This window comes from Poecilia reticulata, chromosome 9, assembly GCF_904066995.2.
Source record: "Poecilia reticulata chromosome 9, P_reticulata-male-v2, whole genome shotgun sequence".
Classification (NCBI taxonomy): Eukaryota; Metazoa; Chordata; class Actinopteri; order Cyprinodontiformes; family Poeciliidae; genus Poecilia; species Poecilia reticulata.
The window spans coordinates 10613527-10639192 of NC_088838.1; the positions used below are offsets into that span (position 1 = coordinate 10613527).

Consider the following 25666-nt stretch of genomic DNA (forward strand, 5'->3'; position numbering starts at 1 on the left):
TTTGAATGAACTCGTCCATGACTCCTGTATCCTGGCAACAGTGAAACCATTTATGTTGCCTCCAGTCTAAAGGGTTGGGAGTATTCACAGTTTTATCTAAGAACATTGTTATGAAAGAATGAGATGAAGGCTTCCTCAATGAGCAGCTTTGTTCCACAACACTGCAGCTATTTGTTGATGAACATGATCTTTTTCTAGGCATAGAGCTCTGTGTCACAAAGCAAAAGCGATGATTTAAGTGGCTTAGTGGTGAAAACATTGAAATTTGGAACCGTAGCCGGGAAAACTCTTTGGATGTTAATCCCAATGGGAAGAAACTGACAGTTTACATAAATTTGATCCATTCCTCTATTAAAGCCTTTCTGAAATGTTTAAAAAAAAATATCCTGGAAACATCTGATAAAGGCATCTAACACTGAAGCAGTAAAATTAGCGTAAATCATTTTCTTCAGCTGTAATCCATCTTGGCCACGTCTCTACACAAACGTTTCGTTTTTCGTGTAATAAACACATCTCTGCTCTTTCCCCCGCTGGCTTCTCCAGGACCTGCTTCAGGCCCTGCTCTCTGGACTGCGCCGCAGGCGGCTCGCCGCTGCTCCTGCAGTACAAGCTGCTCACTCTCCCCTCCGGCATACCGCCCAACCACAACGTGGTGCGGCTGTCGGCGTTCTCGGAGTCGGGCGTCCTGCAGGAGCGCACCTCCTTCACGATACTTGAGCAGGAGTCGGTCACGGGTGTGACGGGCCGAGTGTTTGACATCAGAGACGAGGCCGGCAGGGGCATCATCTTCACTCGGCGGGTTCTGGATAGACCTGGCCTCATGAGGCTCAAGGTACAGGCCACCACCATCTCAGAACACGGTCGCATAACGTACCAGAGCATCTTCATCATCTACATCTCCATCTCAGCGTACCCCTACTGAGCCCACACGTTGCTCTGCTGATGACTCAAAATCAAACCACGAGAAGAAACTCTGATATTTCAGTTTTTGTAAAAGCCTTGTAAGAGAAAAACAAACAAAAAAAACCCCCGCTGATCATCCTGAAGTGTAGATGTCTGCTACATGCTCCTAACGGGAAAGATGTGAGACTTTCGTATACAGAAGCGACTCCTAAGGAAAATGCTAAAGACGACAACGGGAACGTAACACTAACATAATTTAGTCTCGATTTACGATCTAAATGTTTTTTTCTTTCTCCAGAATGTTCATTGTTTTAGTGTTTGATTCTCATGTTGAATATTCAAGTTTGGTACAGAGATATTTTTATAGCTCGCACTTGGAAGAAAAACGGCAAATCTTTCCACAGCTATGAATTTGTTTAGTGTCCTCAGAAACCCCTATATTATTTATTGAAGTCATTTTAAACAAAAACTGCTTTAAGCTCACCTTTAGCAACATCAGGTTTGCGTTGTAATTGAAGTACTGGTGTACTGGCACATAGTTAACGGTCCTATGTGATTATTTTTTTACTCCTTTTATTTGATTTGTCATGTCAGAAGGTGCTACTTTGAATGTGGTATTTTGAGTTAGTGTGATTGGTGCCAAAAGTCACCCAAAAGCATTGAACTATCAACAATATTTGTAGATGGTTTAACATTTTAATTGCAACAAAAAAACTCTCTTTGCTGTAATTGTGTCAAATATTTGTATGAATAAAATGCTTTTGCTTCTCCAGTGTTGTACCGCGTTTATCCCTGTTGACCTTGATTTCTATTGTTCACCATTTCTGCTGCAGATATTGACACCCACTGACCTCTTTACTAGGTTCATGTTGGTTGTCTGGAGTTGAAACATCTTTTTCCTTTAGGACTGCATTATTCCTTTCCATTCACCAAAGTGTCAGAAACAGGGTTCACATCGAAATGATCGCATCACCGCTGCCGATTCCCTGAGGGATTACCAGAAACAGAAATTTAACTACGCATACCAGGGGCTTTCTCTACGCTGCAAGTTCTGCCAATTAGCGGCACCAAATAAAACCAAGGTAATCAATACTTGATTAAAAGCACATCAACAGTTTTAGAGATTTTACTTTGTCTACTGTTTTGCTTTACAGGAAAAGAAACACATTGGTATTGAGGTTCCAGTATCGTCTCGAACCATCCGGTCCGTTGTCTTCTGACATCAATGAGGTATTTTCAGTCACACAAACGGCCTCTCACTGGAGATTTTCTCATCTTCAGAACATTCTCCGTACACCAGATAACCAGATGTGCATAAAAATCTCAGTATCAGTTTCTGAAATGCTCACACCAGTCTGACTATTGACGACACACTTTTCAAAGTCGCTTAAGTCTCCTTTCCTCTCCATTCTAAAGCTTGCTTTCTCCAAGTCTGGATGCCTTAACGCACTGAATTGCACCATGTGATTTACTAACTCACTGTCTCCACTAAGCAGCAATGTAATAGGCATGCCTAATAAAGTGGCCAGTGACTAACCCAAAGCTTCACAATCTGCTCCCTTCGTTTGAGGCTAAAACCTACAGTTCGCAGAGTTTCTGCCACATCTTGCCGTGAAACAGTCCCTACGTAGGACAGAGCATCTCTCCTAAAAGAAGCCATTAATACTTTCATTTCAAAAAGTACAAAAACATAGTTTTAAGGTGTATTTAGTGCGAGGCAGCGCAATCCCAGAACAGCTTTAGTGCTCTATTGATGCACTGATGCTGCAAATCACAGAGGTTTACTGCAGGGATGGGGGATCTCTGTCTCGACTCTTACCTACAAGCATATTGGAAAAGTCTGCAACGTTAACAACTACAGTGTGTTTTAAATTTTGTTCCGGAAAAAATTTATGTTTTTCACCTTCAGTGCAGTCATGGGAATGAATGAGTTTACTCTCCTCCAGTTGAAGGTGTAAGAGCAATTATCTGGTCTTCACCAGGTTTAACGCTCATATAAATCTAACCGCAAGTGTACAAAAACACATATTTTTACATTATTTTCTAGTTGGCAAAAAAAAAAAAATGAAGCAACAGTGGAAAATCTGATGTCAGGAACTGAATCCGCACTTGCCTCCCTAAAACTTAAGTTGCAAAGTAGCAGCTAGGCAGATGCTGCAGCAAATTCAAACAAAACTGCTCGTTAGACGCCACAGAGGTCAATTGGCATGTTTCATATTGCAGCTCTTGACAAGGAGGGAAAGGCAATGATGCAATATGTTGTTCAAAAGGGTTCCCAGGAGAGCATCTCTTCTGTGTAGAAAGAATACTGGGCTCCTAAAGTTGCATCAGGGTGAACCACAGGATTTCTGGAACAAAAGAGTTTGATCATATTTGGTTAAAATGTATTGCATCATGTTTGGGAAAGACCAAAAACAGCACATCAGCAGAATAACAACGGCTTACCAATAGGCAAGCACGGTAATGGTGGTGCAGTGACGTCAACCACAGAAACCAGTCACTGAGTCGACCATGAACGCCTCCGTGTACCAGAGGTATTCCACATGCAATATGAGACTTGTCTAAACGCAAGCAGGAAGTCTACAGCAAAATGCCTGAAACACACAAAAAATAAATAAAAATCAATGGCCCAGTTAAAGCCCACACCTCAACCTGAATCATTCACGAACGTCTGAAAGCATCATTGAATGTTTACATTGAAATTTTACAACCTTGCCAGGACCGCAACATTTTTCTTGAGGAAAGATGCATTAAACCCCAGACATGAATCCGCCACGGTTGGCGTTGTGGTTGGACCAAAATTCAGGAAAGTCAGAGACAACGACGGAATGAAAAATGTTTACGAAAAAGCACAGAAATGGAGAAGAGCGTGTCAAGCTGGATCGAGCGTAACGGAAGAATCCAAAGTGGAGCGATGGAAACTAAGAAGCTTAACAGCTTCATAAGGGGTGGAAGGTGGCAATAAAACCAGGTGAGAAAATCAGAACAGCTGAAGGAGAGTGGTCCAGCCAGGGAGACTGAGGAAAGAAAAATAAACGCATAACACAGGAGGACTTCAAAACGCAAACATACACATCAAAAGAGTAAAACACTTAGACTAATGTAAGAGGATAAACCAAAAGGCACAGAGGAAGAAAAATATGAAACTAAACACAATGGAAAGAAGTGAAAATGCAAAGACCAAAACTACAATAATGAACAGCACAAGAGGAGTGAACTGAATGGGAAGACATAAAAAAAACCCCGCAAGATAAAAGCTAAAACACATGGAGACAACATAGCGCAGTAATGGAGTAGTAAAATAGAAACAGAAACAGACTTTATGGTCTCACATAGGGGAAATTCAGGTTCACACACAAAAAAGTTCTTAAAGTGCTAAAAGCAATACATAGAAACAAAATTAACAACAGTGATAATATCATACTGCACAAGATAATAAGAAAATACTGTGCAGTTAGAAAACAATATCAGACTCACGATCCACAAGATGTGCAAAGTCGGATCACTTTTTCAAAAATGCACAAAATGTGCATTGAAAATGTAAAAAAAACAAGAAACTATTTACAATATATCAGTGCAGAAAAACAGATGTGCAGCGGAATTTTTTTTTTTTTAATTGAGTACGAACAGTGTAGGTGATTGTGCCTCTATATTTTACACTATTCACTGTTTTCGCCTCAGCATTGAAAACAGTGGACTGTGTAAAACAGAAGTAAAGAAGGCAGAGCAGCTGCTGAAACAATAAGATAAGCTAAATGGGTGTCCTGTTTTTTTTATTTTTTTATTTTTTAACCACCGTTTTATTATAACAGATGTGGATTTTTGTTAATCCAAGACAAACATGAGCGAAGCTCTGCATTAACGCAGATGCAAAACGGAATCACAACGTTGCAGCCCGAGATCTTTGGGGGCTTTGGAGATTTTTCAGCCCCAGCAAAACAGCAAAGTGCTACACTTATGTCATAATGTTTCGTTCAATTGCTGCAAAGTACCAAAACTGAAGAACTCATTATGTAGTTCGAGTGCTTTTTTAACACTTCTGGGTTACATGGTGAAGACATGTGCCATATTCCACATGACCTAATGGCTGGAAACTCATGGAAAGCGTCCAGTCTAGCTATTCAGCGGTTTTAACGAGGTGCTGTCAACTTTGCAGTCCAATTCCAAGGCTGGAAAAATGACCGAATCTGTGCAGGCTTCGGTGGCTGACGATTCACTAACCTGCCTAGTCAGACAGAATCCTGTGGGTCTTGCTTACTGTAGAAGTTCTTACGAGATTCGGTTTGGTTTACGTAAACGCGTAGAGATACTTGCACACAAATACGCTGAAGGTCTTCTGATCAACTACTTGTAAGAAAGAGTTGAGCAGCAACTGAATGGAAACTGACAACTTGTTTGGTGACTGACATTTGTGTGAGGAGCAGCAGAAGCAATAATAAGTTGCAACTTTTTCACACCCAAAACAGTTTCCAGACTTTAACAAAAAAAAAAAGTTATAATGAAGAGAAACATGCGCAATTCATTTAAAGATGCAAGACCCAAAGACTTTGTTTAATCTGACGGATTTAAATAATTTAATAATGAATAGTAAAGAGAAGTCACATTTAAAGTTTTTGTGTATTTATTTCTTCATGTCATTGACTTTTTCTGGGGAGTTTTTTTGTTACACAGATGTTCACAAGAGGGATCTGTTTAGAACATGTTTGGGAGAATGATGCAAATTAGACATTACTCATTGTCTCATGTCCCAGAAGCAATCTTAATATTCTTTCTGAATAAGTAATAACGCACATCCCAACAATGACCTGTCCCTCTAACAGATACGAGTTACTTAATTGTCGTTACGTAGAATTACAAACAATCTTTTTTGATTGAAATTCAAGCCCCAGGAATTAGATCACTCTTTGCCTTTGGTGAACTCTGCGGACAGGAAGTCTCCAGTGAGATCATTGGCTTGGGTAATACCTCAGCTGCTCAGTAGGTGGAGCAGGACTCGGTTTTCTTTTTTATCCTCAAGATGCTGAAGCTTTTGTCTTAGACCCAGCATAACCGGGTGTTGCTGGTATCTCAGCTGCCGCTAATTTCATATCCATTGCCAGCCCTAAAACGTCTGGCTGTAATAAGTGACTTCAGAAGAGCAACAAAAAGAAGGCAAGCCACATCAAAAGAGAGCCATGCCTGTGTTTTTGTATTTTTAGAAGTACTTGTTGAAGAGGGAGAGCTTCTGCAACTTGGCGTATTTTATAGAGAGGAATGGTTTTACCTCATCTCATGCTCATTTCCCAAATGATCATGGGAGGAGGTCAAAGAAAGGTCTGTACCGGGAGAGTGCCGACATATCAGTGTGTGTGTGTCTGTCTGTCTAAATTAAGATAAGGCTTGACGTATTTAAGCCTTATCGTAACGTAGAGCTGCAAAATTGACTTTATGTCACAACTGCTTTTAATTTAATTCAACACAAATCTGACTCAAACTGAATACAGCTCTGATGAAAAGTTTACATTTACTCATAATGAGCAGGAATATCATTCATTACCAAGTTATGACAACCAAGATATTTACCAAAATATGACAATCTGTTTATAAGGGTGGAATGATGATACAACCAACATTTATGAGTTTTACATTTTTGGGGGCGAGGGGGATTTCCTCCAAGCCACACAGATGCAAAATTATTGCAGACATGCTCAGATATATACAAAATCTTTGACCACTTTAAATAAATGTTCCTAAACAAAATGTAAAGAAACCACATCCATCAACATATTTCCAGCAGACATTTGGTTGGATATTGACCTATTTTTATTGTAGAGTTTATTTAAACTAGTTGGTTTCTTTGGCATTCAGATGGGATTCAGGGATAATGCATCAACTTTCCATTGGGTTGAGGTCAGGGCTGTACCATGAGCTTCATGCTGGCCTGCTTCATGTCTTCCAAAAACAGTTTTGATATGTGAACGGGATCATTATTGCTATTGGTCTAAGCATCAATCTTTACTTTTTATGAGGAAGAAGTACCTGGTACAGAACCAGCAACTGAAATCTGCCCTCATTCAATGAAAACACATTTATCGGGTGGCCATCAAGTAAACAGAATTTGCAATAGGGGACCTTCAAGCATACAAAAATGATCCAACTCTCAAGCATGGTGGTGGCAGCGTCATGCTAAAAGACGTTTTTCGCTGCTGGTGGTAGTTTTAGACTGCAAAAAAAGAGAACCGATGAAGAAGGAGCAGCCTCTTCTCATTCTTCAACTCGACTTGAGGGCAATGGCTAGACGGTTAAATTTAGGACAAGTTGGGTGTTCCGGTAAGATAATGAACTCGTCTGTAATGGCCCCCCAGACCTCAACCACACTTTAAATTTGTGGGCCATAATTAAAGCCAGGAAGCCAACCAGTTTAAATAAACTTTGACAATTCAGTGGAAAAAAAGGTCAGATTTCCAGAGAGAGGCTTGGCAGAAGCTTACTCATACAGTACACACACTGTATGACTGGTAGCCACTTCATCACAGGCTCAAGTCACACATACAGGGAGCGCACCTGCTCGCAGATATTTAGAGAGGCATATTGGACGAGGAAACGCTTAGGTAGATCATGTGAACGCCACACTGCGCCCCAACGCAGCTAACCATAGCGCAGAGTAGACCTGGACTTCAAAAGATTCTTGGAAACGGAAAACGCGGCGGCTGCCGACGTGTTGAGCAACACAGTTTGTGTAAGAGGGAAAAAGAAATAAGCTTCTTAGAAAAACAGCAGGGCTACACTCAGACCTGGAGGCGATTCCTTCATTACATTTTCACGAAGCTTCACAAATTCCCTTGAACATCTGTAAACTACTGTAAGGCAGACGGAGGGCTGTTTCCCCTCTACTATAAAACCAACTATTAGTGGAAATGAACGCCTAAAGTCGAGGAATGGCCACACGTGCCATCTCCCCTGCTGCTTTACACACTCATCCCCAGTACTGGCTCAGTAATGAGCACAACACTGGAGCCTGTTGGAGGATATAAGCAGCAGAGCTCAAGAGCATCATTAACAAACTAGATCTGCTAGCAAATTTTTCACATTCAAGTCATGTAAACATTCGCTTTTGTCCAATATTCTGGCTCACGCTGGACCTGATTTCACGTCCCAAAGCCTAAACAATCTCCACCTTCATGCATCATCATTTTCATACAAACAATTACGCCAAACGACTGGAAAAGTTTAGGTTACAGTAATGACTATAGACTTATGATTTGTCTGTTTCACATCATCGATGTCACTTCCAGATACAGGCAGCTGTTTTCAGACGGGGAGGGAGGGAAAAGAATCAACGTATCTCAACAATCTGACAGGTTTTAAATAACCCAAGCAGCTATAATACAAGCAGCTAAAAATACAGGTATGTGCCTGAGGAGAAAGTGAGAGGTACATCAGTTTGAGAGAGAGAGAGAGGGAATACATTTAGCAGGCGGCCTTAAACAAAATGGAATTAGCAAAAAGTAAAACGTCAGTCTTTTAAACTGATGTGTGATTGGTGTGTTTGGAAATACAGCTCTGCATTCTGCAAGTTGGTAGGAAATGATTCAAAACAAAATTTACATTTTAGAACATTACACTCCAGTAAAAAACAAGGAAAATTGAGTTTTTCTCCACCGAAGAGTGAACTGTATTGACCACCCCCCTCCCCAAAATAAGACAAGAAGTGCTTTTCTAAAACTGGAATCCAAACCAGTAAGAAGCATGAGTAATGCCTCGGTTTCAGACAGTCTAAGCTTGTGTGTCTCCGACCATGAAGGGGGAAGCTGAGTAAAACTGTGATGTGGCGACTCAGAGCTAACGGTAAACGTGTGGTGAAGGACGTCGAGCAGACGCAGCAGCGTAAGGCGTCTGAATACAGATGAACCCTTTCTGCATTTTGTGACATTACAACCACTGACTTAAACCTGTTTTCATTTGGTTTTATGTGATGGACCGATGTAAATTTATAAAGAAATGAATATATGGCTTTCAATGTATTTTTTGTTTTTTTTTATATTAAACATTTGAAAACTGTGGCATACATTTGTACTCACCCGCCTTTCCTACAGCCTGTTAAAAAAATAAATAAACATCCACTCGTTCTACACTTTGCTTGGTACGGAAGGTCTGGATGTTTGGTAATCGAAAAGCGATTGATTCCTGGAGGCGTGGACTCTGTTGAAGTTTTGAATTTTACCCAGTCGCTAACACTTGTCCTTGACATTAAGTAACACTATGAAGCTTACCGGGAAGAGAGAGAAGTGCTGTGCCAAACACGGCGGTTGTTAGTGTTAATTCAATATTTGGATGCGTTGCCAACTTGGACCGAACGGCTTTGTTCATTTTCTCCATTGGCATTGCTAAAACTACAGACAGACTGCAGTTCTAAAACAACGCTAAAAATTGTCACTGTTCATGACTTCTCCTTCTGTACGCTGATTGACCAGGTTGAAAATCTACCGAAGGAATCCGAGTCAGTGGGAGAAAGCCTGGACGGAGCAGTGAAAGGAGATGAGAATCAAGCAGAATTGCGCAGGAAGGCTTCGTTTTACTCTCCTCTTTACTCCGAAAAATGAATTTTCTAAAACTTACTATTTTGGGTGTAATCTAATGTCAGAATAAATACAGCCGTTGTGTTGTGACCTGGAGTTCTCCCCAGATCCACAGCAATCATTCTCCATTGTCCTGTCAATATTTTGACATGAGAATGATTAGAGATGTTATACAACTATTATGTCCACTCCCTAAGTCTGAGATGGAAAAGAAGTAAGCCATTGGTAAGAAAAAAAAAAGAAGAAAAAATCTTGGAGGGAAACGCAATGAAAGAAGCTGCTTTGATCAGATGAGCTCAATTACATATAAATGTTATGTATGGAGAAAAACCTAACACAGCAGATCGGTCTGAACACCACCACCATGGTGAAACATGGTTGTGGCAACATCTTGTGTAAAGCTTTCTTTCAGTGAGGACTGGGAAAACTGCTCAGAGTTCTTGGGAAGATGAATGATGTTAAATACAGGATAAACATGGAAGAAAAGCAAAAAAAAAATAATTGAAGAGCTTCACCGCCCAACAGGAACAACAACCAGAACTTCCAGTGGAAAGGCTTAGAACAAAGCCCATTAGTTAAAAATCTGCAGAGAGGTTTTAGCATGAAAGTACAGAAGGAGTAACGATACATTTGCAAGGCTCTGTAGCTTCAGAAACGAAGCTGGATCATTTCTGAAGTCACAATAATCTGAATCGTTTAAGTTTCCAGCAGATTTTTGGCCAGAATCAGTAAAACTGTGAACTATAAAAATGATCTCTGAGCACAATCCTCTCAGTAATCCCATGGACTGCATATGCCTCTTTCGTGGCGACTCAATATGAAGATGTTGGCGACACGTTTGAAAACCTTTAATAGATTTTACTGCCATGCACTTTTTTCAACTCTGAAGACAATTTTACAACCCCAGACGTATTTTCCGGATGATATATCAAATTTCTGGCCTCAGATGCTTCTTGATCACATAATGATGCTAAGAATCAATCCACATGGCCAGTATATTCTTACCCCAAAGCGTGTTGATTTTCTGCCAAAATAGCTGTGGACAAATGAAAAAGACGTCAATATTTACTTGTTGCCATAGAAGCAGGGAAGTACAAAATGCACACACACAAAAAAAGAGACAGAGCATGCAGAAAAGTTCATTTGCAAGTAATTTAAATGGTTAACGACATCATGTCAGTGTGACATTGAGCGCAATCTTGGAGAAATTAAAGAGCTGAACATGAACGTAGATTCATATTTGGAGCAGAAATGTTGAGAGAGCACATGAGCTCACAAAGGGCCCGCGCCGACATGAAAGTCTCCCTGCGCAGAGTGGCAATAAAACCCACCCCAACATGCTGTGTGGCAGATTTCCTTTACATCACTCGTTTCTAGCCAAGCCCACAATATTTCCTGCACACGTAAGGGGCCCGGCGCGCCAAGAACATCAGTAGGTTTTTGAACAAGAGTTTACCTTTTTACAGGGCCCGTGTGAGACTCCTCATGGCTGTCTGGAGAGTTTACAGTCAGTGATATCATCACTGGGATAATATTCTGTCAAAGCCAAACACACATGCACACACATTTCCAAACAGCGGCAAAACGACGACAGGAAAAGCATCTGATTGTCTGTGTCAAAATAACTGTGTAAAATAAACGGGGCTTGCTTGGACCGAAGCTCTTGTGCCTGCTTGGGTTTTTAACGTGAGACAGAAACTGACTTCATCCCCACAACGCTCACCACAGTAGTTCCATCCATCCTGCTTCCCCGCCGGCCTGCCAGCCAAGTCCCGTTTCCTACCATTACTCCCAGCGACGAGCATACGGAAAAGGAGGAGGGGGAGGTCAAAGAGAGAGAGAGGGGGTGGAAGGGGGGTGGATTGTACCAAATCAAACATTTGGTTGTTGCAAATGGAAAGAGGTAGAATGGCAACCACATGCACGGCCCTCGGAGCTGAAGTCTCAAAGCTACTGTTCTGGGTTGGGTTTTACATTTCATTTCTTCCACATCAGCCCAGAAAACTGCAGAACCACAGATGTCATATTTCGTTGGGTTGTTCCAGAGCTCTACACTCAGTCTGTGTTTCACTGAGAACGACTTTCCAGACTCGAGTAGAGTGATAAGTACGGACAGGAGGTACGAGGAAAAAGCCACCGCTGCGTGATTGCGCCAACTTTACCTTTCGTGTCTTAATTTTCACAGCTTTTATGGCGCGGTTCACCCCTACATGAAGCTCTCCAGCGTTTTTAAGCACCGATAGAATTTTTACTTCCACTGTTAGAAGGCTAAGAGGCTCAACAAATCAAAGGAGGATTTGTCAGCTAGAAAGAAGCATATTTACAGTTTTAACCTTTTTTTGTTTTTTCCACATTTTGAAAAAACATTACAACCGCCACCATTAATGTGTTGAAATTGGATTTTATGTGACAGATCAGCATAAAAAAGGAATATTTCCGAAGTGGAAGAAAAGCGTGGCAATGCACTTATAGTCTGGGCAATTTCATTCTCCTAAAACTCCACTAAAACAAAATCCAGTGCAGTCGATAACTTTCACAAGTCGTCCTTTCGGTAAAGAGTCTAAATGCGTTTCGTTTAATCTCAGCATAAATCCAGCAGCTCTGCTGAAGCCACTGAGGTTTGCTGGGTAAAATGAGTGAACAAACAGGAACCCAGTACTGATGACCAGAACTCATCATGGATCCTGGTTTTAATGGGAGCGAGGTGAAACCCTGTCCTCAGCACACTAAACTCTGCAGGTCAGGCTTGTTTATTTGATTGAGTGTATTTTTTAAGAGTAATAACCATTAGGCAGGTGTAAGCATATCTTTCATTGGGCTCACATTATTTAAAGACATTTTTTTATTGTTCTTATGTAATATTTTAATCTTAACTGTCCTGTTTATTTAGCTGTAGGTAGGTTCATGTGTAATTAATCTACATAAAGTGTTTCATTTGGTTAACAGATTTACTGAAATTAAAGACATTTTCAATAATATTCTAATTCATTGGATATCATTTATCAGACTGGAATGGCATCAACCCAAATCGAGAAACATTAGCATTAAAGTTCACAGACCTAAATGGAGTTGTGTGAAAGTTCAGAGCACAAATGCACTCCACACTTTTCTTTTCTCATTTTTATTTGTTAAAGAATATATATATATATATATATATAAGAATCCCTTTTCACTTCACTATTATGCACCATTGTGAGCTTACTCCTCATGGATCCAAATATAACACAAAGACGTTTTTGTAACGTGACGCAATCTTCAGGGCCGTGGTTACCGTTGGCAGAAAGCAAAAGCAGAAGAAGACACAGCAGCAAAATAAAAGGTAACAGCGCTCTGTAGATGTCCCAATGGATCAAGGAGCTGCTGATAATGAGACTTTTGTCTGAGCACCTGTGCTACGTCCCACCTCCTCCTCCCCTCCGCTACTGAGCTAAACATTTGGCAGACAATTCGGGTTTGCCGCTCCCTCGGGGTATTCGGTGTCTGCTCTGTCAGTGAGGCCGAAGCCGTCGTTTGCCAGATGCACAGTTGCTTCGCTAATCACCCGGCGGAGATTTACGGCCCAGACAGAACAGGTAATTGTCTGTCTTGCTTCAGTTATAACTCTGAATGCAAAACCCAACTATTTTTGGCGTGGAAACTACAAAAATAGTTTCCACACCACTGCTAGAGGCTAAGAGGTGGCACCTTAAAAAAACAACATTGTAATTGCACATTAGATGCTTCATCACAAGGAAAAATCAGATGCTAAAGTGAGCAACCTGTCTTTGTCTGCATCTCCAGGTTAACAAGACAAACAAACACAGAGTTTGCCGTTTCCATTGCATTGTTTTTCTCTTTCAAATTTAAAATAGGCTACTAGTTTAAAGTCATTGAGAGGAGTTCTTTATGAACAGCGTGGCAATGATGCTACTAGTGACCGAGGTTGAATCAGAGGCTTTAAACTGCACTCCCCTGTTTTCATCCAGATGTCCACCAGCCCACGTCTGTAATCACACGGTTGTAAAACGACTTTTTACAGCTTAAGTTGTTCATTAGAAGATACATTTCCACAGCTGCTCTCCAATCTCCAAACATCAAACCTTCTCCACTTTGAGATAAGCTTCTTCGTGCCAATATCTCCCACGTGATCAATAGCATCGAGCTGCGACTTGCAGGCCGCGGCTCTCGTCCCTCCTCGCTCGGAGGCGTGGGATTTGACGTTGCTGCCGTTGTTATTAATAGCTTCAAAGTACAGATGCGAAGATGAAAACAGCCCACACAGTGGCTTTGGCGTAAATATGGTAACGTCTCTGAGCATGTACGCCAAGACCCTAAAAGTCTCATTTTGACAATTGCAGCAGTAATCACGTTCAAAGCTGACGTTTCTGACAAAGAAGTCCTGGATGTTTGACTGAGGCACCGACAATCACTGCCAGACGCTTGTTATTTTCTGTCAGACACTCCATAGATCATCACAAATTCTGCAAACAGAGCTTGAAATTGGGGGGCCGAGTGGGGTGACATCAGCGGATCCACTCCCTCTGTAGCTGCAAACACTGAATTACCTCAGGAGAAAGAAATGGGCTCCAACATGGGTTGAGTGAAGCCGCATCCTACCACTTCTAACGCTCAGTCAACACTGTGTGTTTTTTCAAAAAGACTGAAGCAACTGAAAGACTGCATCCCACGTGGCAATCTCTGTTTGCCTTGGCGGCCTCGGCGTTTAGCTATCTCTTGTGCTGTAATCACATTTTTGGTGCTTTGGCTCCATTTTCAGTTCACGTCGCGATCAACACGGACCGAAGCTGAGATTTTCCAGAGATTTTCGTCCGGGCTAGGACTCAGCGAGTCACTTCCACAAAGGTTTGACCACTTGCAGGGTGATCCCAGGAAGGGGGGCGGTACCACGGGCATGGACAGACATTCATCAGACCTGGAGTCTAGAAAACACGCTGCGGAGTGCAGATGCGACTTTCTTTCAGGCTTTTCCTCTCAACACCGACCCATTTCATGCTTCCTGAAATCCAACACCCGCTTATATTTAGCTTGTCCTCTCTGTATTATACAAGTCCGACTGGGCCAACAAACACTCAAGACTTACGAGACACGACATTTAGCCGCTGTTGTATGAAGCATTACTCATGGCAACGAAATGACTCTACCTTGCCGTGTCTTTGTTGCAAAAAAAAAAAAAAAGCACTGCAGCCGCAAGTAATTAGGATGACGAGTACCTGAAGTGGAGGTCAGCTCCGAATAATCATGTTGCACAGTCGAATAATGATGCTGGAATGTTTTATTGTGAACAAGAAGTTGCCTAAAACCTTTCATCAAACTTAAAGTCAACTTGCCCAGCAGGGCAATCAAGAGTCAGCTGGAATAAAGGCCTTCTGTTGCGCAACGAGCGTTGTTAAGTTTTATGCCGTCGATGAGGTATTTTGTTGAGTCAAAACTACCACAATCCATCATGTTACTGGCAGCTACTGTGAAGCACAAATCTCTACGAACAAAGAGCAATATTAGTGAAGAACGTGTGTCATCGAAGCAGTGGAAGATTATCTGAAATTAACCAGGCCGTGAAGATGTACAGCAGCTTCCACCCAAACCCCAACTGTTGACATTTCTGCTAGAAATATTTGATTAGGTTGGCATTTGCAGGATAAAAAACTCTTTATCACCCCCCCTATCATTACCACCTTGCTTGAAGAATATTTAGGCAAGACAAACATGAATTTGTGTTTGGTCCAATTTGTCACAGCTCCAGCTGCTCAGTTTTCAAAACACTGATTGTTGAAAACTAAGCAGCTGTTATTATGCTGGCTCAAAGTCCACAACAAATTGGGAGACGCACCATTTCTGCATAATTGAAATAAAGGTTGAGGTTCAAAGTCGGTGAAATCTGCATGGTGTGCCTGAGCGGAGGATGTATGTAAAAGTGGCAACGTTCCTTTTGAGGAGAGCAGAGAAGGTCAAGGATCAGTAATCAGTAATCGGTGCTGCAAATAAAAAAGGTGAAATGCCCAAACTAACCACAGGTGTCCTGCAGGGGTCGCAGCACAGCATGCGGCACATATTGACCACAGACAGTGCATTCCAGAGTATCTATATCCCTGAAACTTTTAATAACAACCACAAACCTTTTATTTACATAGAGGGTGTTTGTGACAGACCGACACAAAGTCGTGCATAATCCTGAAGGAAAATAATACTTTGTATCTCAGCATTTATTTTTTTACTATTAAAATCTGACAAGTGTTTTGTATTTGTATCCAGCCTCTCTGTGGCAACACTTTGCAGAAACAAATACAGCTGTAAGTCTTGTCTCAATGCACCAAAAATGTGAAAACAAACAAAAAAAGTTCAAAGTAGAATCCTTACCCATTCATCTACTCCATGCTGCTTAATGCCAGCCACAAACAGAAGCGATAAATAAGAAATATACCGCTGTCAGAGAGACTATATCCTAGTGAGGAAGGTATACCACTAGTATGTAAACGGATGCATTATTAATACGCTCATGTAGGTCATGTAAACAGCTATCAAGCTTAATGATTGTTAGGATTTATGTATGTTTTTTCAAAAGTAAACAATTATCACACATCACCAGTGAAAATATTCGGATACTGAAATATACGTATATTTTATTCCTATGTGTACGTGCTTTCAAAATCACTGTTTAAGGGCAAGGAAGCTGAACAAATGTAATTTAAATCTGCATCATAGAAACAGTTTGAAAGCCTCTCTTCTGTACGTTAATGTTTGAATCTCAGGTTAGGGAGAAGACTGAGTGGACACGAATGTAACAACCTTGAGCTGCAGATGTCTGCAGCATGAGAGCAACATTAAGATTATTTGTTTGTTCCCATGAATCACAACTCTTTAAACCATTTTTTACAACCGTCTCTGGAAGCCAGATTAAGTGTACCAGGAAGACTTATAAAAATAAATAAAAAGTAAGTTGCTTTTTTTTTTCTACAACTGTTATCATATGTTAAAAAGGACTGATTTCATCTGCGTGCATGTGTGTGTGTGTGTGTGCGTGTGCGTGCGTGGGGGTGTGCGTGTGTGTGTGTGTGCGTGCGTGGGGGTGTGCGTGTGTGTGCGTGTGTGGGGGTGTGCGTGTGCACATCTCAAAGAAAGAGAGATAAAATAAAAGACACACAACTTACACATCAGACAGGCAGATTTGCATCTGTCTGCGCTGTGAGCATCCTGCTGTCAGGATGGCTCAGGCTCTCGTGTGAAACGTCGCTTGAATCTAATATCTGACAGCGATTAGACGTGATCTCATGTGTTCGTTTCTTTCCCTCCGCTCAGCAATGAGCTTTAATTCAGCAATCCAGAAAACGCTGCTCACATGGGGCGGCTAAGGATATTACAAAGAATGCTCACATTAAATGCTCTTTTATTTTTATGTTCTATTCTTCACATGGAAAAAAAAATGTTGGGCAATTTGAATTCAGAACTGAAACACTTAGAGGCATCAAAGAAGAAGAAGAAAAAAAAAAAAGTTTCCAGGGATAGCTGGAACAAAAAGACCGGCAGAGACTTAGCTGCACGTGTTGAACACAGGAGTCTGCTAATCAGAGTTAAGTGAATACTAAACGCTGAGAGACGATCCGTCTTTTCCCTGCAGTTAATGATGATCGTTTGCAATAGCCGGGCTCTAAAGCGCAGCGTTTTCACAACAGAGTCGTCACGGGCTGAGATCAGACAAACTCACAAACAAAAGAAAATCTCGAGTTTAAAGAGTGCTGACATTTTCTGTCATTCAGTTTGTGGTTTAAAGCCCCTTTGACTGACTGGGATCCAGAGAAAGTGCCAGTGCGATCAGTGCTTTTCTCTGGCCGTTTGAAGCATCAGGTTTTATTCTGCTCCGCTCCATCCCCCCGATGTTTCAGCACACGGCCTGTAAAGTTGACTGAGAGAAGGCTCCTACACTTTTCTTATTAATCCCGAAGGGAAATTAAATGCTGTAGTCATTCAAACTCTGTGAAGCCCAGTCTGTTCTCCAACTGTGTATTTATTTTTTTTTTATTTGAATGATTCCAGAAATGGAAACTCAATGAACTAACTCCCCCCTTCTAAAGCAACACCGTTTTAAAGCTAGTCAAGGCATGATCGACAAGCTGCTACCTCAGCAGATAGCCCCACTAAGAAACCAGCTACCATCAGCTCGCTATGCTTGTGTTAGGTAAGGTAATTTATTCATACAGCACATTTTCAGCAACAAGGCAGTTCAAAGTGCTTTACATAAGTTAGAAGGAAATACAAACAAAACAACAAAACCAAATATCGGCTCCCCAGGAATAATAAGAACAAGTAGTTGATAACTTATAAACTAATAGAAGTTAGTTAGCTAGTTAGTCTATAAAAGGCAAATAAAAAGTATAGTATTCTATTACTGCAAAAAAAGCAATAAAGAGAACACGTGTTTAATTCATTCTGGACCGGCTTCTCGTGTTTCATTTATTGAGGAGAATTTTATAATGCTCAAAAAATTCACAGATATTTCTTGCTTTGTAAAGAAAAAAAAGCTCTGAAAGGAACTCTTCCATTTGTGGGAACCAAATTATAAAAAGCAATCCATAAAAGCAGAAGTTGTCATTAAGCAGAGCTTTGTGAAATATATTAAGTATTTGTCTAAAGGTGCCTGAAGATAAGTGGGGGAGAGTACACAGAGAAATTGAAGGCCCCATTACAGCAATTAAAAGGAACACTTTAAAAACAGTAGTATTTACCCAGATCAGATCCATTGACTCCAAACTGGCATGAAGTGCTTAAGTCTATTAAACTTAACTGGACTGCTTAATTTCAGTACCACAACTGAGTCATCCTTATTGGTATCGTGCCCAAATGTCTTTCTGTCTCCAACATTTGTTTTGTTCTTTTTTTAAATCTTGCATCCTGTTTATCAGCGTTAAAAATTAGAAGCACATAATCCACCTGAATTTACAACTCAGTCTAAGCTCACACTTTCGAAGAACAAAGAAATTTTTTTTCTTTTTTTAACGCTGATATTAAAATCCGAGTAACATCCTGTTCCCGTCTTTAATTCGCTTCTGATCAACAAACGGACCCATTATCTGTCCTGGAGCTCCAGCGCAGCAGCATCATTACCCGGGGGTTAATCTACGAGTGTCGTAAAAAGCTCAGCAGACTCAGGCCAGTGCGTAAAAATCTGATACAGAAATGGTTTGGCCAAAAAAACCCAGCGGAACCCCTGGCCCGAAAGTCGGTGACTCAGTTTAACTACCCTAATTGGTTTTCACTTTCACAGTGCAGGCATCACTGCAGCTGTGTCCTCCGCATGCATTTGATACAGACCATGTGTGCTGAAACAAGCCCTGTTCTTTAACAATCTTCATGGTAGTTAATGCTCCGATAAAGCTGACACAAGAAAAAAATTAAAAAATGGAGCCCGCTCTCCTTCCTGCTTAAAGAAACGCCAGCTTTTGGGGGTAAAACACACACAAAAAAGGAAGGAACTGTTACTTAACTCTTAGTTCAATTTCTTGGACATTCCGTCAAAATGACATCATGACAGACCAGCAAGAGCCTGGATAGCAGTAAAACCCATCTCAGCAGAGATGGGTTTTCCGTCAGCCCTGTTTTTTGGGGTGGGGGGGTCAAACCTGCAGAGTGGGACACAAAGTCGCAGCTACACAGCGGAAGCAAATTGTAGCAATTTATTCTGCTCAGGGATTTACTCCCACATCTTTCATCATGGAATCACTGTCCAGGGCCACATCGGGAAATAAAATTGTCTGGTGAAAGAAAAGTCAGAATGGAAACACACACACCAAACCGCACACACACACACACACACACCTACACACACACACACACACACACGCACACACCCCACCCCCACACACGCACGCACACGCACAAACACACACACACACACAAAAGTATCACTAACAATCTAAACTGTATCCCTTTTACACATCTGCTCCTCTTCCTTGTCTGCTCTGTTTGTAAGCTGGAGAAGCTTACAGTTAATGTCCATCTCAGCCTGTTTACAGGGGAAGTTATGGAGTCAAATCAACATGTGGGAGGGAGAAGCAACACGTTTGAACGTCAACACGACTGTCATCCTCATGATGCGTTTCATTATGAACCAAACAGCAGGATGGAGCTGCAGCCATGCACGTACAACGTGCCTTGAAGATGCGCAGGGCCCTAAAAGTTTTGGGCTCTTCGTTATGGTTCAGTTTTGCTTCATCGTCCCTTTTTGTTTGTCCAGTTCAGTTTGTTTTAATCAGTTTTTAGAGTGTGTTGGCTAGTTCTTATTGGTTAAATATAATTTAGTTTGAATTAGTTATAGAAGTAGTTTTAGTTTTTTCATACTTTTTTAAGTGCAGAGTTTAAAAAAGGCCTAAAGTGTTGTGATTATGTGTCCATCGATTGGGTAGTGGATACACAACATAAAACATGTATCCAGTTATTGTTGAACAACCTACTGACTCCGGCGTTTTCTCCCAACTTTTACCATTGTCATTTTGCGGCACTTATGCGTCTGCAGCCGTTTTGTACTATACGCCGTGCCGCCAGGACAATTATGGAGTGCCGTAATTTGGCAACAGCTGATGTAAACTGCTTATTTTGGGGAGAAAAAAATCTATTTCACATCATTTAAGAAGGCTAATAAAAAGCTTCATAAACACAAAGAACGAAGGATATTATGTCAACAGTTTCAGCATGTTTCAGCTTAAAAACCCACAATATAGTTCAGGCTAGTTGTAGATTTTTTCTATTAATTACCATTTTTATTTATTTCATCTAACAAAAATGTTTTCTCGATTTCAGTTTTTGTTATTTTGTTCATTTCAGTAAACCACACTAACCGTGATTCACACTCCTTCAACAATTTCTTTTTTTTAATGTCCAATTTAAAGTAGAGCATAACTTTGAAGTGGGATGAAATTAAAAAAAAATAAAAAATTTGGTGCCAAAAAATTTAGCTCAGGCTCAGATGGAGAGTTTGTGGAAAACAATCTTCTGCCAGAGATTTCTAATTAGATTTAGATCTGCACTTTGACTGGACCTTTCTAACACAAACACATATGTTTGATGATTTGTTTAGGAGCCATTGTAGATATTGCTGTAGGCTGTCAATCAGATCATCCATAATCCCCCTCCATCCATTTTACCACCAACCAGCTTCACTTTCCCATCTGAAATAAAGGGAACTCCCACAGCATGACGGTGCCACCACCAGCAGTGGTTTTTATCACACAACCGTTTGCATGTGTGACAAATTGCCCCACATGACCAGAGCACCTTTACTTCACACGTTTCCTGTGTCCCTTATGTGGGTTGCCGAAAAACTGCAACAAACTGCCGGAACCTCTCACGGCTTTCTTTCTAACAATAGCTTTTATCTTTAATATTCCTTATAAGCCACCTTTGTGGTTTGTGTGACCAACAGCTGCCATGTCATGTGGATTTCAAACATGAGCTGTGGATTTCTGCAGCTTCTTCAGAAGCTGCCACAGACCTCGTGTAGCTGCTTCTCTGATCGACGCCGTCGTCGCTTGGCCCGTTGATTTAGATGGACTGGGATGTATTGGCAGACCTGCACTTCTCCAATACTGTGTCCAATTTCAAAATGATTGATTGAAGTCCAGGGTTATAACCCGAGCACATTTTAAAAGATTGATGGTGATCAAGACTCACAATGCACTGACTGATATTTTTAGCATAAGCATACCAGTATGTTATCTTTATGGCAGAATAAACCAAACAAAAAATAAATGCATAAACTACAGCAAGAAGGTATTTAGAGCCAAGGTATGTCTTTGCACTGTGGCTCCTGCAAAGGCACCAGAAACCAGCAGCAAAACTGAAGCTAAATCACATTTACCATTAAGTGCAGTTCTCCATCAATAATATGCACAAAAATAAAATAAAAATACAAGTTAACTTATGAAATAGTGCTGCTCATTCAAAACACAAAATAACTAACACAGCTGTGCAAAATCATTGGTATATTAAGATGGAGAGCTTTTTGTTCAAGCAATGCTGTCAGTGAGGCGTGTGATTGGTCCAAAAGTGGTTCTGCAGCAGGATGAGGACCACAAAAGAGCAGCATGAAGTGCTTTTTTTCAGCCACGAGGGAAACAAGGATTCCAGATTTCAATGTTATCTGAATACCTGCTGTGGAGGGAGGAGTTCTCCGTTCGCCAGCAGGCGGGAAGAAACAAAGAGTAAAGAAAAGATTTGGTAGGAGAATAAAATAACGACACATTATCGCAAGATGGGCATTATTGCTGACCTGTTGTGCCAGGGCTGGAAATAAAAGCTCAGAGTACCCACATACCTACAGGAGGAGGATAGAAACTCGGCTCTGGATCATGCAATAAATCAGACAGCTGCAGACATATGGCAAAAACAAGCTATATTTGGTACATGTAAGAGAACGTAAAAAACACAGATGGCGGATTTATACGTCAGCTATAATTCATTTACAGAAAAGAACTTAGGTCACCGGTGGGGTATTTGCAGACAAGACAAATGCCGTACTTTGAAGTTCATCTCGAGTTGGTTATTAGAAAAATAAACAACCTCAAGTCTCATCACCCTGCTAATAAATCCCAACTATAATAATCTCTTATCACGAGGGACAGAGGTTAAACCGTTTACTGGCAGCGTTTAAACCGTCCGCGACAGACTGCTGTAACGGTGTCTGTCTGGGGTTCTGACCTTCGCATGGCGCGCTCTGCCAGGCCAGTGGAAATAACTGACCAAACGCTGGCAAACTTGTTAAGACTAAATATTGCCACTAAGCCCATGGAAGCTCTGACTAAAACATTAGGTAACTGTTTGACTCGCTCACTGTCGACCGAGTGGTGACACACGTACTGTACGATAAACACAATGTGAAGAGTTTACATTTGTCTGTTAGGTAACGAGTAATAAACTGTTGCTTGGCCTGCAACTCATTACGCCGGTAACTAACTTACTATATTCCCCTTTTGAACAAATTATGGAGCGTAAACAGCTGTCCGAGCAGGAGCTCAAGTTTGATTAGGAGTCTGGCTGCAGCGTTGCTCCAAACCCGAAGCAGTTTCTGGGATGGCATGCAGCAAACTGCTCTCCGTAGCATCATCCAGGCAAGGATGCAACAGCAAGAAATCTGGGATTAGAAATCTACTGATTGGCTTTGGAGGAATAGCTAATGTTACCTAAGCATGTCCTCATGAGACAGCTTATCTCTCTTGAGGACATGAGAGGCAGCTCACTAAGGGGAAAGAAAATGTCTGATTTTGCTGCACTCGCTGATATTCCCCGTCCTTGGTGACATGGACCCGACGGAGCTGTAGGTTTAGCTACAAAAACGTTTCTTTTTTTTTTTCTGAAATAAAGAAACCGGAGGCCTCGAATCGCGTGCATTCGTGTTTCCGAGATCAATTTTCCAAACTCAAACATGCCCTTGTTGATGTTCGAATATAAGAGTGCAACCCTGGTCGTTATGTGGTCTCAGGCAGCGTATAGTACAAAACGGCTGCAGACGCCGGGCCAAAATTATGATCTCAGCACTGTCGGAAAGCAGCAGCCTCTGCAGAGAGGACACTAATTGCACACATGTGTTTGTGCCGAAGTGTAGGCTTATTAAGCTCCTCTTGTTTTCTGATGTGGCCCCAGAAATGCCTCACCGCGCTTCCTAAGCCATGTTTACGTTGTGGCAGTAAACATTTTGTAGCCAGATTTCTCCACACAGGGGAAGCTCATGGTATAAGGTCCCCATAAAAAAAAATTAAAAAAAATCCTTCCTGACGTGACTACTCATTAACCAAGACGGCAGGAATTACATCATTGAAAGCTGCTTAATACAATAAACTATGGCACATTAGTATAATTGTTCTACATCCGTAATCTTCTCGTTGAGACGACGCTCTCTTATCTGCGCTTCAAAGTGAGCCGTGACGAGCTGAAATAACGCTCAACCTTGGCAGCCGAAGCGGCACACAGCACATTATCTCATGCAGTGGAAAAGCAATTCCCATTTTGTGGTTCGTTTGTGGGGTATTTTTTCTTTTTTTTTTTTCTTTTTTTTCTCCCGCGAGAAAAAAAAAAAGAAGTGAGAGCAAGGAGAATGCTTTAATCTGGAAAATATTATTTGGGGGTGGTGAGGGGGGTGAGAGAACATGGGAAACAATAACTGTAGGAGGATTCCTCTCCCATCCTCTGGGTTCTGTGATTTCGAGAAATGCTCTTAGTCTGCAATTTCTGGCTCACCGCAGCCACCCGCCTGGCCCCCATCCTTTTACTGCTTTTTTTCCCATCTCCCTCTAATCGCAGGCCACGAGGTGGGACGGCTTGCTGCAGGAATTCCACAGGTAACACATTTAGTTGCCCTCGCGCCATTTAAAAGATCAATGTTTCAAACCCTCCTGATGTCGTCAGGTGGGGCCCTGCAGGCCTTCTGTTGCAGCGGTAAGAGGAGACGCTGCAGCACCGTGTGGAAAAGCCTCCCTTGTTCACTCAAGAGCTTGTTCTTCACACAAGGAGAAGTAATCATAACAAATGGAGCAAGTAGCTCTTCCTTCAGAGCGGGGATGATTCCCTTCTGTTTTTGACATCCAGACAGCCGAAGCTTTCCGCCTCCTGATTAAATACTGTTTTCACAGAGGAAACCATAACAAATGATTTGTAAGCTGTAGCTCCACGAAATTCACTACAGGGAGAGGAAGAGAGAGAGAGAAAAAAATCTAATTCATATTTGCTTCCCATCGGGTTGTATTATGTAAAATCCCTCATAAAATGGTAATTCAATTCAGAGAAAGGAGGAGGGAGGAGGGGAGGGTAATGAAGCAGTGCTATATGCTGGATGTCACTTTATAAATGGCTGAATGGTTTAATATTCATAAAATCTCATAGTCCACATTTACAGATGTGGAGCCAATATACATGTCTGCACAGATGTTAAAAGTTGAGCTTTCATGTATATCTACATCTTTTCTTCAATGGCCACAAATCAATAGAATGTTTGTAATTAACGTAGGAAGATCAAAGCCGGTCAGCAGCTCATTCAGACTGTGTGGTCTGTTCCTGCGGCCCAGCAGAGAGAAATAAAGATGCTCACATACACACTTCTAATATTTACGAAGGCCTCAAACATCAGTTCCTCTGTCACTGATACAAATACACACACACACACATGCACACACAACCCCCCACCCCCCTACTTCCGAAAGTGTTACAAATGGTTACCGTAGCAACCAGAAACAACAGTAAGTTATTGGTAACTTTACAACAGGAAGCTTCTGAGTATTTTATTAGGAGTGTGTGTGGCAGAAGTGGAAGAAAAATAATAAAAGGCTTTTAATTTGTTGAGGGTTTTCTTTTGTTGTAAAATTTATGAAAAACGTAGTGTCTGTGTGTAAGATATGACTACAAATGTGGTAGGAAAACAATAAAAGCCTCTTATTGTCTTTTTTTTTCCTGAAATTTTCTGAATTTTCTGTCTGTATTCAGCCACACTGAGTCAGAACTCAGTAGGTCATGAGGTCAATCAAATCATTTCATTGTAGCTTTGACTACAATGAAAAGGGGTTGTTGTCCTACTAGAAGTTGAACATCTGCCCCACTCTCAGGTTTTGCATCTGCTATAGGTTTCTCTGCCCTGACACCAGCTGCCAGAGACAGACGGCCACCCACCCTCCCTGTGTCTGCTACGGTTCGACCCACCCTCCCCATGTCCCGTTACAGTACACCATAAGAAGGCTGACCGGGTTTCATGTGTGTGTGTTGACTATGCAGTTCGGGACTGAACCGGGAAAGTGAGTTCAATCTGCAATGTTTTTAACGTGACCATATCATATTTGCCAGGTGACTGATGTTCAACAATCCTAAGCAGATCGACGGGAATAAAGCAGAGACAGAAACGAGGCTGAGGCGCTGCACTCTAATGTTTCCCATGTGCTGCCATAACATGACCTCGCCGAATGTTAGTTTTACTTTCAGTAATTTCTTGTACGTGTACTTTTACCTTATATACGTCTTGGGAGTCGAGTGTTTACCGCTGCGCTCACCGTCTGCTTGTGAGCTGGAAGTGTCTGAGTTCACATGCTGTCAAGGCCACACAATGGCAACATCGGACACGGTGGCAGAAACACACACTGGTGGGGAGTTTTTCTGAATTCCTGGCAATCAGGAACAACTTCCAGTTTGTTGGGAAGCACACAGCAAATTCCCGAAGATAGTTTGTTAAAGGCAACTCC

At 41.5% G+C, this 25666-nt stretch overlaps 1 protein-coding gene and 1 long non-coding RNA gene across 2 annotated transcripts in view; one reads left to right on the forward strand and one right to left on the reverse strand.

Annotated features, from left to right (window-relative positions):
• Positions 1–994, forward strand: part of hmcn2 (hemicentin 2) — a 61695-nt gene extending 60701 nt beyond the window's left edge. The window contains exon 81 of the mRNA XM_008419228.3: positions 544–994. Coding sequence (XP_008417450.2) covers positions 544–922 — 379 coding nt within the window. The 3' untranslated portion in view covers positions 923–994. The remainder of the gene's footprint in view (positions 1–543) is intronic.
• A 1019-nt stretch (positions 995–2013) lies between these two features.
• LOC103470623 (uncharacterized) overlaps positions 2014–25666 on the reverse strand; it is a 35944-nt gene continuing 12291 nt past the window's right edge. The window contains exons 2-3 of the long non-coding RNA XR_534509.3: positions 3349–3497; positions 2014–3251 (exon numbers count right to left, since the gene is read on the reverse strand). This is a non-coding gene — a long non-coding RNA (uncharacterized LOC103470623). The remainder of the gene's footprint in view (positions 3252–3348; positions 3498–25666) is intronic.